The sequence below is a fragment of the Rhineura floridana genome, chromosome 11, assembly GCF_030035675.1.
Source record: "Rhineura floridana isolate rRhiFlo1 chromosome 11, rRhiFlo1.hap2, whole genome shotgun sequence".
Classification (NCBI taxonomy): Eukaryota; Metazoa; Chordata; class Lepidosauria; order Squamata; family Rhineuridae; genus Rhineura; species Rhineura floridana.
The window spans coordinates 22,097,998-22,116,289 of record NC_084490.1 but is presented as its reverse complement, the minus strand read 5'-3'; the positions used below and the strand labels follow the sequence as shown (position 1 = coordinate 22,116,289).

General features: G+C 44.8%; 1 protein-coding gene across 4 annotated transcripts in view; it reads left to right on the top strand.

Annotated features, from left to right (window-relative positions):
• Positions 1-9,715: 9,715 nt before the first annotated feature.
• GFY (golgi associated olfactory signaling regulator) overlaps positions 9,716-18,292 on the top strand; it is a 31,394-nt gene continuing 22,817 nt past the window's right edge. For 3 of the 4 annotated variants that reach the window (XM_061590592.1, XM_061590589.1, XM_061590591.1), the window contains exon 1: positions 17,817-17,894. Coding sequence is in view for 1 of the 4 variants with exons in the window: in XM_061590588.1 (XP_061446572.1) it covers positions 16,550-16,592 (43 nt within the window). In the remaining 3 variants the exon portion in view is untranslated. Of the gene's footprint in view, positions 9,802-16,426; positions 16,593-17,816; positions 17,895-18,292 lie in introns of those variants that run through there. The other variant, XM_061590588.1, reaches the window with a different exon arrangement.

Sequence of the window (18,292 nt, the reverse complement as noted above, 5' to 3'; positions counted from 1 at the left end):
TTGAGAGCAAAATTCAAACATAAAAAGCTGTAGATTTAAAAAGCCTCTGTGGTGTGTGCGTGGGCATGTGTGTGTGTGTGTGTGTGTGTGTGTGTGTGAGTGAGAGAGAGAGAGATGATGTGAATGTTAACAAGACAGAAAATTGGATTGTGCCTTTTCTTCTTGGTTCTCATTACTAAAACAATCTCTGTCGAATCCCCTTGACCCCTCCAGAAAGGTCTCACTCAGCACCGTCACTAATGAAACCTGCTCCTGCACCATGGTGTGATTCACCGCCTGGCTGTCAATGGAGGGTGGGCGGCAGGGTGGGCTCACTTCTCTCCAGGCCCTCATTAACATGAGGTTTGTTAATGGGCACACAAACAAACCACAATTGATGTGGCTGAGGGTGAGGGCAAGGAGATGGGCCTCTGCGTCAAGCAGTGGGAAAAGGGCATCCAGTGTCGCACCAGCTCTGGAGAGAGACCGGGCATTGAACGCTCACGTTGGACGGCAGCGCTGAGGCACACATGCCCTTTGATCCACCACATTTTGTTGAGCTCCAACTTCCTCAGGAGGAGCAGGGAGAGGAGTCGGTTGAGCCCCAGTCTCCCCAGATAGATCAGGGAGAGGAGCCAGAGGTGGTTGAAGTTTCCGAGGGCATTGAGGGAGTAGGTGAAGTCGACAGCCCGCCAGTTCCCATGGACAGTCCTCCCAACAACAGAGCTCTCTCCACCTACAAGCGCCCCAACAGAGCCGTTGGGGGACGACCTCTCGTGCTCGCCAACTCCACCCCCCCAGGACTCCCCGCCTGGCATTTCAAACGCTTCCCCACCAGCGGGTTCCCTGCCCCCTGAAGTCGAGCTGGCACCTAGCGAGCCTGCCCTGTCAGATGAGCAGGCGGAGGCTTGCCCCCCCTCACCCCATGCAAGAGGCCTTGAGAAGTGGGTCAGACAGAAGGCGGAACTTTGAAGGAGTCAGAGATTACAAGCGAATACCTTTCCTATTTAAGGCGGCGCCCCCCCCTCCCCGATTGGGGTGCTGAGTCAACTTACTCCACACACTGCAGAGCATGCTTAGGTAGTCTAGTTAGGGACAGTAGTGAGTCAGCATAGCCAGGTCTATGAAGCTCTCTGCTTTCGATGTAACCGTTACTCTAATAAAACAAGAATTAATTCCAGTCTCGTCTCCGTCTCGTCTCTCGGACTCTGGGCAGGATACATTTCCAGTGAGCTTGCAGGAGGTGCTGGGGTCAACTATCAATACACTCTGATACATATTCAGCAGCAATTCCACCTTGTTTTGCATCAGAGGTGAGGTGCAAGACCCACTCCATCAGCCTGGTTGGAACCAATTCTGGTTTGGTGGCTCCTTTCCCTGAACTGTCTCCATCAGCAGCCATGCTATCTGCTGCATTTGAGGGATGTAATATTCTTAAGTGTGTTTGTACACCTTCCTGTTATCCATGCAACCCAGCAGACTCCAAAGGTAGGGACACACTTGTGGTTTTGTGGGCTTCAGTGTATTTTCACCTCTGTTTTCTGACTGCAGGGACACATGATGCTAGTCAAATTCCACCCCCTTTAACTCCAAAACCTTGGAAGTTGCAGCTCGAGCGCATTTTACCTTGAAGTCACCTTCACACAGACTTCAAAACTGATTGGCCATCAACCCTGTTGCCAGTCCAGGTGTGTCCAATTAAAACGCTTTGCTATAGGCTCAGGCAGACACAGCTTTGCTGTGGGTGGTCCTAATCGGCAGTTGTGGAGATGTATCCAGCCATGGGCAAATTAAAAACACAACCAGACAAAACAGTTCGCTGCTTTTAAAACAACTTGTGTGTGCATGGCCCAAGAGAACAGCAGAACAGTTATTTCATTAAACAGACATATAAACAGGACTAGCTGTGAGGCCAGCTTACACAGAAGAACTGAACTGGCAGAGGGCTGAAACGAACAAACACACCTTCAGTTCCACCCACTGAGTCATAGGAGGGGCCATGGTTGCAGTCAGTCTCCTTTTAACTCTTTACGCATCATATATCATAAGGGAGAAGTGAGGCCCATTCCATGGCCTGGCTGGGAACACCTGCATTTAGCTCCTCCCCTTCCAGAATTGTTTTTCCAAAGGGTGTTCTACCTGGCTCCATTTTAGGAAGAGGTGCAATAGCAAGGCCCACTCCATTGACCTGGCTGAGACCAACAGACATTTGGCTTCTCCTCTGTTGGAAGTTTCACTTCAGTCAATGCATTGTTCGCTCTGAATCAATTGACCATTAGGGGCAATAGATAGATATATTGTAGTTAGTCAGTTGAAAGGGCCCCTGCTTGAATTCTCTCCTTGCTATTTTCCTCAAGTTTAAGCATGCCTCTGATTGGTTAGACTGATATTCTCAGGGCTATCATCACTTCCAGTTCCTCCTCCTCCTTCCCACAATTCTAGCTCTCCCTACCCCTTTAAATTCACCTAGTGTAGGTGATTAGGCTATCCTATCCATGTTTACTTTCTTAATAAAATGGGTTTATTTTGTTTAAGATAAACACCACTCTTTTTCATTATACAGCTACAAGAGTGGCTGTATACTATAATCAGCATGAATTTTTCGTATTCCGCAGTGTTAAATTGAAAATACCCCCATGTCATTCTGATCCTTCCCATAAGCTCATTTCAGAACAAAACCTTACAAAACTTATAGCCCTGAACTCAGAAACGCTTGCTTAACCACCCTCTAAATTTTCGTGGCAATACACAAAACAGAGAGAATCGAGAGTTCAAAGTGTAAAAAGAGAGAGAGGGGAAAAAACAGACCCCTTTTGAATCTGTTGAAATTCATTAAAATCAGCCATATTCACAGAGTACCTGTAGTCCTATTACTGACCTTGCCGCATATTCTATCTTCTTCTTCTGCAGTTTAAAAGTTAAAAAAAATGCCTGGCTGATTTTTAATTAATTTAAGAAATTTTGGTTTGAACTCAATGATAATGTCGGGCATGCTCAGTAAGAACCAACTGTCAGTGTTCTAAAAGCCAGACTCACAGCTGCTGGGCTTGGCTAATCAGGGGGCCACACCCACACCAGACTTTGATTTCATGTGAGACAGTCATGGCTTCCCTCAGAGAATCCTGGGAAGTGTAGTTTATGAAGGGTGCTGAGAAGAGACTCCTCTTCCCCTGACAGAGCTCCAGTGGCCAGAGTGGTTTAATAGTCAGCCACTCCGACTGAAGGTCTGTGAGGGGAACAGGGCGTCTCCGAGCAACTGTCAGCACCCTTCACTAACTACACTTCCCAGGATTCTTTGGGAGAAGCCATGACTGCCTAAAGTGAAATAACAGTCTGGTGTGGATATGGCCAGGGACAGCTTTGGTTTAAATTGGGTGGGAGGCTATATGTGCCTGCTGTAGAATAATCACATGGCTACTTGTACTAGTTGTGTAAAATAACCTAGTCATTATTACATCACTCTAGTGGAACGTGCTTGGCATTGTTTGGGAATTATAAGAAACCAAAAAAACAGTGCAATTTTAAAACCAGTGGTTAAATCAGTTCAGTTCAGTCCCAGCCTGCATGTCTAATAGTCAAGAATGATGGGAGTTGTAGCCCAACATCATCTGGAGGACCACAGGTTCCCCATCCTTGCCATAGGGGATCCACTGAGGAGAAGCACTCTGCAAAAGAAAGAGGTCTAAAATAACAAAGTCCTCCCTGCCAAAGGCTTTTGATTGTAGCAGGGCTGCTGATTGGTCAGACCGGAAGCAGTAGTTCTCTCAGTGGAGACTGGTGCCTCCCATGTAAAAGGGGCAGTGAATCCGTCCCAGGTTTTAGTGTTCAGACTAAAACCTGGAGCAGATTCACTGCCCTACTGACATCGGAGCCACTGGTCTCCTCTGTGTTCTCTTGTTACAGAATTGTCACAAAACTGAATGCAGAAGAAGAAGAGATCCAGGTATGCTCCCTAATTTATTCCATGGGCCCACAAGCAGAACAGATATTTAAATCCTTTGCATCTGCTGCTGAAGGGGACAGGAATAATGATCTCCTAGTCCTGAGGAAATACAAGACCTAATGACAACATCTCATTCCCCAACATGTGATATCTGGACCTACTTGCTCAGAGCGCTGGGCCGCCAAAAAGGGGGGGACAAGCATCAGAGGTGGGTCCTGCCAGGATGTTGAGGCCTCAGCAGCTGCCCAAGGATCTCAGGTGCCCGCACTGGCCATGTGGCTAGGATCTGGTAGTTTAGAAAGGGGGGGACTTGAGAGAGGAAACCAAGGCCTCTGAGTTCTCAGGAAAGCGGCCCAGCGAATTAAGAGAGGGGAAGGCGTGAGGAAGAGCGGGCTCCAGCGTTCATCAGCTAATCATTTAATCAGACATTCAGATGGTGGCTTTGCTAGAGGGAGGACAACGAGGCATTGTCATCCCTGAAGTGATCAATAGCAACTCAGCTTCCAGCACTGACCCCAATGCGGCTAATTGGACGTTGGAATCAGAAACGCAGAGCCAGGCGCTAAATCAGTTTCATAAATTAACAGAGCTGGGCATCCACCCCCGGATATGCAGGGCTCTCAGATGCAGCCAGCGCTTGGAGAGGGGACAGTTATCCCAGTACTCATACATACCCACACGTATACATCTCAGGCTTTAGAGATCAGGGGTCTAAACATTCAAATACAATGACGTACAAACAGCACGGGTTTTTCTGAGATATACAGCAGATGCTGGCAACAGGACTGGGTAGCGCAACAGGCACGTTCAGACGTTCGCCTGAACTTGTGAAGGATTCAGTCATGGGCAGGGACACACATGCAACATCTGCCCCCAATGCCCTCTGGTGTGGGGGCTCCTGACTATTTTGCTGCATGGGGCAAAACAGCAAAAGCTCAGCTCCCAAGTCAAGATGTATAATAACTAAGGCTGGCTAAACTACTGTGATACCCAAGACACAGAATTGCACAAATGACTTTCCTTGGCTGTAAGGATGGGTGAGAAATTCAATGTCAGTTTGTATACAAAGGCGAGCCTACCTAGTTCGCACTTTCGAAACAATACATAAATTGGAAGACAGCTGCCCTTCTAAATTTGCACTTCTCTGAATTTTGCAGTGCAGTTCCCCTGCCAAGTAATGTATACAAAAATGCATATACCGAGGTAAAGTGTGTATAAAATGTTTACATGAGTGAAAATAACATGCAAAAAGGCATGCGTAAATGCAGAAATGTGTGTAAGGCAAAATTGCCTACAAAAACATATATGAGAACTTCACGCTAAAATGCTGAAGAATTTTCATGAGGACTTAATTCTCTCTCTCTCTCAAACTGATGTGGAAATGTGAACTTAACATTGGAAAAATCAGAAACGGAGAGAAACCAAAATTGTCACATTCACCCATTCCTACTTGGCAGTAAAAATCCAGTGGGTTATATCCAGCATTAGTCATGCTCACCTTCAATAGGTCTATTCTGAGTTGGCATTAGTTAAATAATAATAAATTCAATAATGTGCTGCTGCCCTTTCACAACGCCCAGAATCAACTACCTGAGAGGCAGTTGCCTCACCCTGCCTATTGATAGGGCCTGCCCAGCCCTGCCATGCACAGGAATCATCCTCTCCAAGTCCTTCCACTTGGACCACCCCTGCAGTTCTTGGGAGGGACTCTCTCTCCTGTTTTTGCACAAGTTTAATATGGGTGGAGGTGGACAGCATACAGAGCGTAGCACTAAGACCCATGCACACTCACATATATGGGCTGGAGTAAATCCTACTGAATTCAGTGGCATTTTCTCTTGCATAAACAAGTTTAGGATTGCAATCTTGTGCAAGCTGTTCTGGGGATACACACTCCTTAGCTCCTCATGCATGGCTGGTGACTACACTTGTCACCTTTTGGCACCAGGTAAAAATATATTTTATTCATCAAGGCATATTCATTCTCTGTGTGTTTGCTGCTGTTTTGAACTTTCATTTGAGCTTAAATTATGTTTACCTAAAATTAACTTTTATCCAGGCTTTTTAAATCTCCTGCTGTGCTGTTTTAGATTGGGCTTTTAAAACATATATTTTTCTTTTTCTTTTTTTTCTGTTGTTGCTACTTGTGTTTATTGTTTGTTGTCTGATTTTATTGTTGATATCTTGTATTTTAACTTTTTTGTACACCGCCCAGAGAGCCACTCGCTATGGGCGGTCTATAAATGAAACAAATAAATAAATAAATAAATAAAATTATGTACTGTATGTATGGATTTATCTATTTATTTATTGCATTTCCCACCTTTTCTCCAAGGAACTCAAGGTGGCATATATAGTTCTCCCCCATCTCATTTAATCCCCACAACAACCCTGTGAGGATATATTTGTGTGTGCATACACACACATGTACACACCAGGGTTTGAACAGTATATATATATATCTCCTGTCTCTTAGGTGGCAGGGTGGATGAGCAACTCAAGCGAAGTGGGCAGGGCAGCAGCCCCTTGTATAAAGTAAAAATAAAATAGAGGCTGTAATGCTCACTTACTTGGAGGAATAAGTCAGTAACTCAATGGGACTTACTTCTACATAAGAACATAAGAAGAGCCTGCTGGATCAGGCCAGTGGCCCATCTAGTCCAGCATCCTGTTCTCACAGTGGCCAACCAGGTGCCTGGGGGAAGCCCGCAAGCAGGACCCGAGTGCAAGAACACTCTCCCCTCCTGAGGCTTCCGGCAACTGGTTTTCAGAAGCATGCTGCCTCTGACTAGGGTGGCAGAGCACAGCCATCATGGCTAGTAGCCATTGATAGCCCTGTCCTCCATGAATTTGTCTAATCTTCTTTTAAAGCCATCCAAGCTGGTGGCCATTACTGCATCTTGTGGGAGCAAATTCCATAGTTTAACTATGCGCTGAGTAAAGAAGTACTTCCTTTTGTCTGTCCTGAATCTTCCAACATTCAGCTTCTTTGAATGTCCACGAGTTCTAGTATTATGAGAGAGGGAGAAGAACTTTTCTCTATCCACTTTCTCAATGCCATGCATAATTTTATACACTTCTATCATGTCTCCTCTGACCCACCTTTTCTCTAAACTAAAAAGCCCCAAATGCTGCAACCTTTCCTCGTAAGGGAGTCGCTCCATCCCCTTGATCATTCTGGTTGCCCTCTTCTGAACCTTTTCCAACTCTATAATATCCTTTTTGAGATGAGGCGACCAGAACTGTACACAGTATTCCAAATGCGGCCGCACCATAGATTTATACAACGGCATTATGATATCGGCTGTTTTATTTTCAATACCTTTCCTAATTATCGCTAGCATGGAATTTGCCTTTTTTACAGCTGCTGCACACTGGGTCGACATTTTCATCGTGCTGTCCACTACAACCCCGAGGTCTCTCTCCTGGTCGGTCACCGCCAGTTCAGACCCCATGAGCGTATATGTGAAATTAAGATTTTTTGCTCCAATATGCATAATTTTACACTTGTTTATATTGAATTGCATTTGCCATTTTTCCGCCCATTCACTCAGTTTGGAGAGGTCTTTTTGGAGCTCTTCGCAATCCCTTTTTGTTTTAACAACCCTGAACAATTTAGTGTCGTCAGCAAACTTGGCCACTTCACTGCTGACTCCTAATTCTAGGTCATTAATGAACAAGTTGAAAAGTACAGGTCCCAATACCGATCCTTGAGGGACTCCACTTTCTACAGCCCTCCATTGGGAGAACTGTCCGTTTATTCCTACTCTCTGCTTTCTGCTTCTTAACCAATTCCTTATCCACAAGAGGACCTCTCCTCTTATTCCATGACTGCTAAGCTTCCTCAGAAGCCTTTGGTGAGGTACCTTGTTAAACGCTTTTTGAATGTCTAAGTACACTATGTCCACTGGATCACCTCTATCTATATGCTTGTTGACACTCTCAAAGAATTCTAATAGTTTACTGAGACAGGACTTTCCCTTGCAGAAGCCATGCTGGCTCTGCTTCAGCAAGGCTTGTTCTTCTATGTGCTTAGTTAATCTAGCTTTAATTATACTTTCTACCAGTTTTCCAGGGACAGAAGTTAAGCTAACTGGCCTGTAATTTCCGGGATCCCCTCTGGATCCCTTTTTGAAGATTGGCGTTACATTTGCCACTTTCCAGTCCTCAGGCACGGAGGAGGACCCAAGGGACAAGTTACATATTTTAGTTAGCAGATCAGCAATTTCACATTTGAGTTCTTTGAGAACTCTTGGGTGGATGCCATCCGGGCCCGGTGATTTGTCAGTTTTTATATTGTCCATTAAGCTTAGAACTTCCTCTCTCGTTACCACTATTTGTCTCAGTTCCTCAGAATCCCTTCCTGCAAATGTTAGTTCAGGTTCAGGGATCTGCCCTATATCTTCCACTGTGAAGACAGATGCAAAGAATTCATTTAGCTTCTCTGCAATCTCCTTATCGTTCTTTAGTACACCTTTGACTCCCTTATCATCCAAGGGTCCAATTGTCTCCCTAGATGGTCTCCTGCTTTGAATGTATTTATAGATTTTTTTGTTGTTGGTTTTTATGTTCTTAGCAATGTGCTCCTCAAAATCTTTTTTTAGCATCCCTTATTGTCTTCTTGCATTTCTTTTGCCAGAGTTTATGTTCTTTTTTATTTTCTTCATTCGGACAAGACTTCCATTTTCTGAAGGAAGACTTTTTGCCTCTAAGAGCTTCCTTGACTTTGCTCGTTAACCATGCTGGCATCTTCTTGGCCCTGGCGGTCCCTTTTCTGATCTGCGGTATGCACTCCAGATGAGCTTCTAATATAGTGTTTTTAAACAACTTCCAAGCATTTTCGAGTGATGTGACCCTCTGGACTTTGTTTTTCAGCTTTCTTTTTACCAATCCCCTCATTTTTGTGAAGTTTCCTCTTTTGAAGTCAAATGTGACCGTGTTGGATTTTCTTGGCAATTGGCCAGTTACATGTATGTTTAATTTAATAGCACTGTGGTCACTGCTCCCAATCGGTTCAACAACACTTACATCTCGCACCAGGTCCCGGTCCCCACTGAGGATTAAGTCTGATTAGAGATGTCTAGGATTGTGCTATAAAAATGAACAAATAAATAAACTCCCTTCTAAGTAAAGGTGCTTCCACAATGACGTTATTTCCTGATGAGATTCATTCATACAGCAAATTCAGGCTGGGCAATTAAAGTTGATTTGGAACTCTTTCACAACAAATAAAACCAGACTTTTTGCAATAAGGAAAATGCAGTGGGGTAACATTTGATTGACACACCCTCATATGACCTCCCCACAAACAAATCAAAATGAATACTCAATAAATAGCTAACATGAACTTCCTATAAACTTTGTGTAAAAAAAAATCAGGATGAACACTCAGTAAAAAGGTTGTTTCTGGAAGCGATCTAAGTGTCATTGAACTGACCTAGGTCTAAGACTACAGTCCTGTACCCACTTTACAGGAGTAACTTCCACTGAACTCAGTTTACTTACTTCTGAGTAGATATATATAATATTGCACTGCTAATGTCCTAGTGTAAGCACACATGCGTGCTGCATGAGTACTCTCTCATGCACCTTTATTGGGAAGTGAGTGCCATCAAAGTCAATGGAAATTTCTTCCAAATAAACATACCTCTCCATCCCAGACAGTTGGCTCACACTGAGTCTCTTCCCCTTTAAATATCCCTGTCTTTTCCTTTCCCCCCTTATCTCCATTGTAGCTGTGGAACAGTAATTAATAAAAGCAGAGACTCTTTAGCCTTTGCAGAGGTTTGTTTACCTGGCTTCAAAGATGAAGGTGATAATGCTGTTGTTTGGTACAGCCCTTTTGCTATATGTCGGATCTGCTTCACTGTTAGTCCTAGGTAAGTGACTTAGGATGCCTTCTTAGGATTGTTCAGTTGCTAATGGTTTCCCTTCATCAACCTGACTGTATTTTCAGTGGGGCTGCAAACTATTTTATTTATTTATTTATTACATTTACATACCGCCCCATAGCCGAAGCTCTCTCTATGCATTTAAAATAAGCCCCATTAAATATACTTACAGATGCCCAAGAAAGCGAGTCTAGGGTTGTAATCTTTAAAACTCTTACATTTATTAAAAAGGCATCCCAGACTAATTGGGCAACTTTTTTCTTTTTAAGTAACTAATTTTTAAATAGAAATGATCATAAGGACTGTAGGTGGGAGGTGATATCTTGGAAGAGGCATTTACCTTTCACTTGCATGTCCCTGCCTTTAAGATGACACCAGTTGTGGCATAAGCATGGACTATCCATAATTGGGTGTTAGAACAAATTAAACCAGAACTATCATTAGAAGCTAAAATGATGAAACTGAGGTTATCATACTTTGTGCACATCATGAGAAGACATGATTCACTAGAAAAGACAATAATGCTGGGAAAAACAGGAGGGAGTAGAAAAAGAGGAAGGCCAAACAAGAGATGGATTGATTCCATAAAGGAAGCCACAGACCTGAACTTACAAGATCTGAACAGGGTAGTTTATAACAGATGCAATTGCAGGCATCTCTCTCTCTCTCTCTCTTTCAAAAGCACTATTGTAGTCATTACTGACTAAGATTTCCTTAACTGAGTAGTGGCCCTAATCTGCACTTGGAATGATTGAAAGGTACGCTTCCCTCCCCCCTTTAAAAAACCAAAATGATTAAGTTTGCGATTTTCCTCCCTTTTCCTTTCCTGGTAAAGGTCTTGTGGCTTTCAAAGCCACATCAGGTACAAAATTCCACATGTGGGGTCTTTTCCCTATCAGTGCATCTCCATGCATGGGAAAACCTATGCCTGCTGAATAAAAGTTGGTAGCCTTATTCAGGCTGTGAAGTGAGTGCAGGATCAGATCCTGACAGTGGCTCTGGTTAGTTAATACAGAGTCCAAGGATTGTATACAGGGAGAGTCCTACTCAGAGTAGATCTATTTAAATTAATGAATATGATTAATTTAGGTTCATTAATTTCAGTAGGTTTACTCTGGGTAGACCATAGTTGTATACAACCCCAAGGGTGTCCGTTTCTGGAGACGGTGTTTGATTCCATAGAGCAGGGAGTGAGGATTGGGGAACCTCAGGCCCAGGCACTGAATGTGGTCCTCCAGGTCTCTCTGCCTGGCCCTTGGAACTCTCTCCAGGCCACACACCTCTAGGGTTGCCAGGCTCAGGGCCTGAGAATGATTCTGTATCTTTAAGAGAAGAGAAAATTCAGCCAAATGCAGGTGTTCTTGCAACACTGTAATGGAAAAACCACAAGGTGGAATTCTTCCTTCCCCCTGCACAACTTTTAAAGATACAGAAGACTTCTTGGAGGCTGGGCCTGGCAACTAAGAGGTCTTCTGTATCTTTAAAAGTTGTGCAGGGGGAAGGGAGAATTTAACCTTGTGGTTTTTCCCATTATACTGTTGCAAGAAAACCTGCACTTGGCTGAATTTTCTCTTCTCCTAAAGATACAGAATCATTCTCAGGCCCTGAGCCTGGCAACACTACACACCTCACTGGCCCTGCTTTGCCCTTGGTTTGTTTTTTGCCTGGCTGGAATATGCCCTTGAATTCTGATAATGCCTATTCCTTGTATGGATGGAGGATACAGAGGGGGTGCAAGTGTCTGTAAAACTAGCCTATTGTACAAAGGTAACATTTCTATTGGTTGTGCTGCCCATTTTTGCCTCTGGTCCCATCCACCACTGGCATGTGGCCCTTGCAAGGATGTCCAGAAGGAAATATGGCCCTTGGGCTGAAAAAGGGCCCCCATCCCTGGCATAGAGGTGCTCGATATTTTCTCTTGGAGGCAGTAGCTGGAGACCATCAGTCTGATCCGCAGCTCGTGAGGATGCTGGCCTTTCCCCATTGGCCAGCAGAGAAGCCTGCCCCACCTTCACTGTTTGATGGAGAGTCCTACTTAGGCTTAATGTCTGGTGGAACTTTTCTGGGTAGTATGGCCCTTTCAGCGTTTGGCCTGATGAAATGGGTAGATCTGATGGTGGTCCACTGTGACATGTTTGCAAATAATTTTGAGGATAAAATCATTTGCAACTGCCAGGACCTTTGCTCTGTTATTATAGCAAGTGAAGCCCAAGAGGTATCTAGGGCATTGTGTAGTCTTGTTTTGTTGGATGCACGGAGGTGATTGATTCCTCTTTATGAGAGGGGATTGCACGCTTAAAGGCTGCAGTGGTAAGGCTGCTCCTTAAAAAATCCGTGTAGATCCACACAATTTCGATAACTGGTCACAAATGTTCCCTTCCTAGGCAAGGTTCTTGAGATGGTGGTCACTAACCAGCTCAATTCTCTATTGGACGAGACTGATTTTCTAGATCCTTTTCAGGTTTAGATCTGGTTCTGGCAGAAACTGCCTTGGGCACACTGTATGGCAATCTCTGTCAGGACTGAGAGGCCGGGAGTGTGACCCTGCTGATTCTCTTTGATCTCTCAGTAGCTTTTGATAACATCAACCAAGATATCTTCCTGGAACAGCTGTCCAGATTGGGACTGGGTGATACTGCTTTGCAGTGGTTCCAGTCCTATTTGGACTCCAGAGTGGTCTCCAGAGCATGCTGCTTGGGGGCTGCAGTTTGGTACCTTCAATATGGGGTTCCACAGGGGCTGTGGAGACTGATGGCTCCAGTGCCAGCAGGGCAGTGATTCCAGGTTTTAGTCTGGACTTTCAGCACCTTGGACAGCTCCTTGAAAGTTCAGACTAAAAACCTGCGTGAATTCACTGCCCCACTGACATCGGAGCCACCAATCTGCACGGCTCAGTGGTCGACCTGATCCCCTATGCTGCTTATCGTGTGTATCAGCCTTTCCCAACCATGGGTCCCCAGATGTCACTGGACTACAATTCGCATCATTCCTGACCATTGGCTCTGCTGGGTGGGGCTGTTGGGAGCTGCAGTCCAACAACATCTGCAGACCAAAGGCTGGAAAAAGCTGGTCTATATCAAACTCCTGGGAGACTATTGAATTCAGTGTGGATTTATGCTCATTAGAACAAGGGAAGCTGGGAGTCAGTCCCCGTGGGAAATAAGTGTGTGGGAAGGAAGTACAGCTAATTAAGAGCCAGGTGATATGTGAACCAAACTTTCCAAGCATCTAGTCCCCATCAACCCTAATTATTTCTCCATCTATTTATATTCCCCCCTTTCTCCTTTACCCATTAGATTACCCAATTTCCTTATACTATGTGGATTCACGGCTCTCAACCCTCTTTTGGCTCCAGCCTGCCTACTGCCTGTATGAGCGGTGGGCCAGAGAGGCCTTGGATCCTAGCCAGGCCTCCCAGTGGACAGCTGCCATAGAGGTGGAAGTGAAGCTAGCAGGTAATGGAAGTGGTGGGTGGAATAATGTGCAAAGTTGCTCAAGAGTTTTGTCGGTGCTTTTGTTTTAATTTTGCCCAATCTGGTGACTAAAAGTCATGTCAATCTCATTACTATTATTAGGATTTATTACTCACCCTTCACCCCGAGGTCCCAGGGCGGGTTACAACCATTTAAAAACACATAATTAAAACAATTAAAAACAACCTAAACAACATCACAGAAAATTGGGTGGGTTCTAAAAATATACATCTTGGGTGTCTTCAGCATTTGCCAAAAGTTGTACAATGAGGTTGCCAGATGCACCTCAGTGGGGAGGGAGTTCCATAGCTTATGGGCTGCCACAGAGAATGCCCTCTCCTGGGCCTCCACACTCCCTGAGCTTCCAAGGGTGCCAGAACTACCAAAAGGGCCCCCTCAGCTGATCTCAGTGCATGAGACGGTCTGTAGGGAAGGAGACGGTCTTTCAGATATTTGGGATCTAAGTCGTTTAGAACTTTAAACACTAACTGCTCTCCTTGCTGTCTGGTAGGGCTGTAGCAATACCTTGCATGGGATGGCCCCTTCTATTTTCAAAAATTAATGCAGAATTGCAGTAGTGGGAAGGCAGGTAAGCCAACAGTAGGTGGCGCCAGAGCAGGCAGAGGTAACTAATTCTGGTTTTGTCCCCGTCCTCTATCGTGCTGAGTTCTGCAAGGACAGCACTGAGACTGAGAAGGAAAAAACTGACAGGGCCACCCTCTGGACTGGTTTGTAAGGAAGGAGGCAGGCAGGTAGGGGCTGGCTGGGGGCAGAATGAGGTTGACGGGGCAGTGCCCCTTTCATATGCAGGATGAAGTTGTCTTTCTGCAGTGCAGTGCTACAATGGGAGAAGCTGCTTCCTCAAAAATGCTCCTTGCAGTGCTGTTCTTGAAAGCTGTTGCAATCCATTCCAGATAATCCATATGTGAGAAGCGAATCCATCGTTCGTCATATTTTCTCTATCATTCCCCCTTTTCTCTTGGAAGATGCTGAATGTAAAGTAGGGGAGGAAAGTCAGTAATTGTTGAGAACATTGTGGTGTCATGGAGTTGTACTTAGAGAGATGTAGGTTCAAATCCCCACTCCATGAAGCTCACTGGACCAAAATCTACCTTACAGGGTTGCTGTAAGGAAAAAATGGGGTGGGGAGCACTAATATTTTTGTTATTCACTCCACTTCTAAATGCACATAATAAAATTATGTGTCTGGGTAGGCTGTCTAAACAAAAGAGTTTGTAGCAGACATCGAAAACAGGGCCACTGTGTTCTAGACTTCTGTGTAACAGGGCTCACTGTGTGAACAAGCAACATGCTAGTAGTCCCTGCTGTCAAATCACTCCTATGCTCCTCCCCTAACACAAGCAGGAACAACAAACCACAAGTCTTTGCTTGCCATGGCATCTGAACCAGCACTAATGGTTTGTTTTCTCTCCAAACAAACCATAACCTGGAAATCTTGGCTTCTCAATCATAGTTTGTGTTGGAAATAGGCAACCTTGCATGCTGCCACTATGGGGCAGGGTTATACATGCTTTAGTTCAGTTAAGGGGAGAAGGGAAACTCTCTAGTTTGCTGTGATGTAGCTTCCTATTTGATTGTTGTTTTGCCCTCCCCTTCCTCCTTCTCCTTGGTGTGCTACCTTTTGAATCGCCCATTACCACGTGAGCAAGCAGGTGTGGGGCTGCTGGCCAGAAGACACAACCATGAACTGAAAGTAATCTTTATTTTCATTCTGATTTCCTAAACTGTGTCTGTATCTCTGTGTACATGAAGAGGTTGTGAGTAAACTCATTTCATATTTTTTTATTGGCGAAAGCTTGTATGCTTTATTCTGCTAGACTGTGAGGGTGGAGGTGGGCTGGTTATAGCTCATTTTAGCCATTTTTACTCTGCTAGAGATATTTATTTTATTTCTGTATTTAAAATATTTCTATCCCATCCTTCTACCCTATAATAGGGCACTCAGGGTGGTTTACAAAAATAAAATCAAACATGTACATAATAAAATTGTATATATAGTGGTTAAGGTGTTGGACTACAATCTGGGACACCAGGGTTCGAGTCCCCACATAGCCATGAAGCTCACTGGGTGACCTTGGGCCAGTCACTGCCTCTCAGCCTCATGAAAACCCTATTCAGAGGGTCGCCATAAGTAGGAATCAACTTGAAGGCAGTACATTTACATTATATATATAAACACTAAAGGGACTACAAAGGTAAAATTTAATGCAGAAGGCATAAAATCAGTGTCAGGCTCTACCTTCAATCCCTCCCAAAGGCTCTCTGGAACAAGATGGTTTTCAGAAGTCTCTGGAAAACCAACAGTGAGGGAGCAGAGTGCACTTCTTGGGGCAGAGTATTCCAAAGCTTGGGGGCCACAGATAGAACCACATAATTGTTGATCCCATAAACCCCAACAGTTTGGGCAGAAACACATACCACAAACACTAGTTTGGATGCGACAGTAGCCCAAGGCTCATGGTTTGTTGGTCACATGAAGGGAGGAGTGCAGCAGGAGGAGGAGTGATTTGGCATATGCACTAGCAAGCTGCTTGTTTGCAGTAAGCCATCCAAATATGGCCTTTGTGTTGAGTTAGCTTAATGAATTAAATATTTTCAGTATATTGAAGATCTTCCTCTTTCAACAAGCCTTTTATGTTGAGACCTTATCCCAGTCTGCATCTGTGTTGGAATTGCTTTTTAATATGTTTTTAAACCTTCTTTTTTAAAAAAAAATAATGTGTTTTTAACCTTTTAAAAATGTTTTGAAAGCTTTAAAAAAAGTTTTTAAAGATGTTTTGTTTTAATGTATTTTAAAGTCTGTTTTTATGATGTTTTAAAGTGTTTTTAGTGCTTTTGTTTGCTGCCCTGGGCTCCTGCTGTGAGGAAAGGGGGGATATAAATCAAATTATATATATATATATATTCTTAGATATGCTTTCTTTCATTTTGTTTCTGCCATGTTGCTGACCTCTGTCTGGTGCTATGGGGCTTGGTCCTACCGTTAGGCAAAGTGAGGCGGCTGTCTCAGGTGGCAGATGCTATATTTAGAAATTATCACTAAATAATTGGAATCTTCCACTTCTCTTGGATTCTCTAGAAGAAACCAGATTGCTGGAGCACCCTGTCTTTCCTTCCAGGGCACAACAGCACTTACAAGATTGGCCGGAGATTACCTATACCCCATTGTGGTCCAGTGATGGAGGAACCCTCAAACACAGAAGACCTTGCTTATGAGGTGGGGCCCACCTTAGTGTGCCTCAATGACAATTGCACAAAAGCGGTCCTTCCTAACCGGGGGTACAGGTGAGAGGTTAATCTTGTCTCATAAGGCAGACATCTTATTTGTGGGGAAATTGGGTCATCTGAGTCTCGGGCAGCTCTGGGTTTTAGTTCAAACTTTCAAGGAGCTGTCCTAGGTACTGAAAGCTAAAAGCCCATTGGAGAGTTCCTTGAAAATTCAGACTAAACCCCAGAGGGGAATCGCTGCCACACTGGCATGGGCGCCGCCAGTCTCCATTGGTCTCAGCACAAGCAGCAAGAAGTTCCTGGGGCAGGGCTTACCCGAATGTGTTTTTCTTTGGATGAGACTGCACTATGGTCATTCCCAGACCTGTGGATTGAGCATTCATCCTGATTTCTCCTCAGGGAGATTATACGACGCCCACTGCTTTATTAAATGTTCATTCTGTTTCATTTGTGGAGAGGTGACATGTTGTCACATCAAATAATTGTCATCCCTCACTTTTCAGTTCGTGTCATCACTTTCCTTATTGCAAAAAGTCTAGTTTCAGGGTGGCGATGCTGGGAAGCAGGTTTGTTGCATGAGAGTGACAAATCCTCATTGAGAAGGCAGTAAGGCAGGTGAGGGGGTGGACCTCAGGCCCAGAGACCGAAAGTGCCCCTCCAGGCCTCTCCCTCTGGCCCTATGGACTCTCCCTGAGCCACACCCATTTTCACAGGGCCTGCTTTGCACCCTGCTTGACGTTCCTCCCCCCCCGGCTGGAATATGTCCTAGAACTTTGATCATGCCTCTTGCTTGCTTGGGTGGGGGATAGAGAGGGGTGTGCGAGTGCGTGTGTAGAAACTACGCTGCTGCACAAAGGTAACCTTCATTGCTCTGCCCGTGTTTGCTGCTGGCCCCACCCACCACAGGCAGGTGGCCCTGGAAGATTGTCCAGAGGGAAATGCGGCCTTTGAGCTGAAAACAGTTCCTCACCCTTGCCCTGTGAGGACAGAATGAATGAATCAACAGCATCTGTCATGAACCACCCTGTTCAGAGCTTGTAAGTTCAGGTCTGTGGCTTTCTTTATGGAATCAATCCTTCTCTTGTTTGGCCTTCCTCTTCTTCTACTCCCTTCTGTTTTTCCCAGCATTATTGTCTTTTCTAGTGAATCATGTAGTGTAAAGGAAGAGTAATCATTGGATATATAAGTTCTGGGAAGGAGAGTGGGGTTCGTATGTGTGTCCCATAAAGCATTAAACATGCCATCCACAAATCTATTCTTCTTGTCTTCCCACTTGAGACAGTGTCCGCTACCTTCTCTACAATCAAGCCCAGACCCTCCTTGCTGCAACCAACTGGTCCCAGCCTTTCCACACACGAGGTGACAGGAGGGGCAGTGGGGTGGTGGCAACAATGGCATCCAGGCATCTTGGTGTTATTGGTCCAGGACAGATGGGGGGTTGGGAAGGGGAGGGGGCATATATGAAGGTTAGGCTTCCTTCCTCTAGAGCAGGTGTGGGGAACCTTTGCCCCCCCTAGGTGTTGCTGAACTACACCTCCCTTCATCTGTGACCATTGGCCAGGGCTGTGGAGTCAGAGTCGTGGAGTCGGAGTCGGAAGCAATTTTGGGTGGAGTCAGAGTCGGTAGAAATGTACCGACTCTGACTCCGGCTTCAAAATACATTTTGATTGACAACTTTTTAAAAATATAAATTCAAAATGTCAAAGAAGCTGCCCATGAAGTCAGCTGTGGTTGAGCATTTCACCATAACTCAAGAT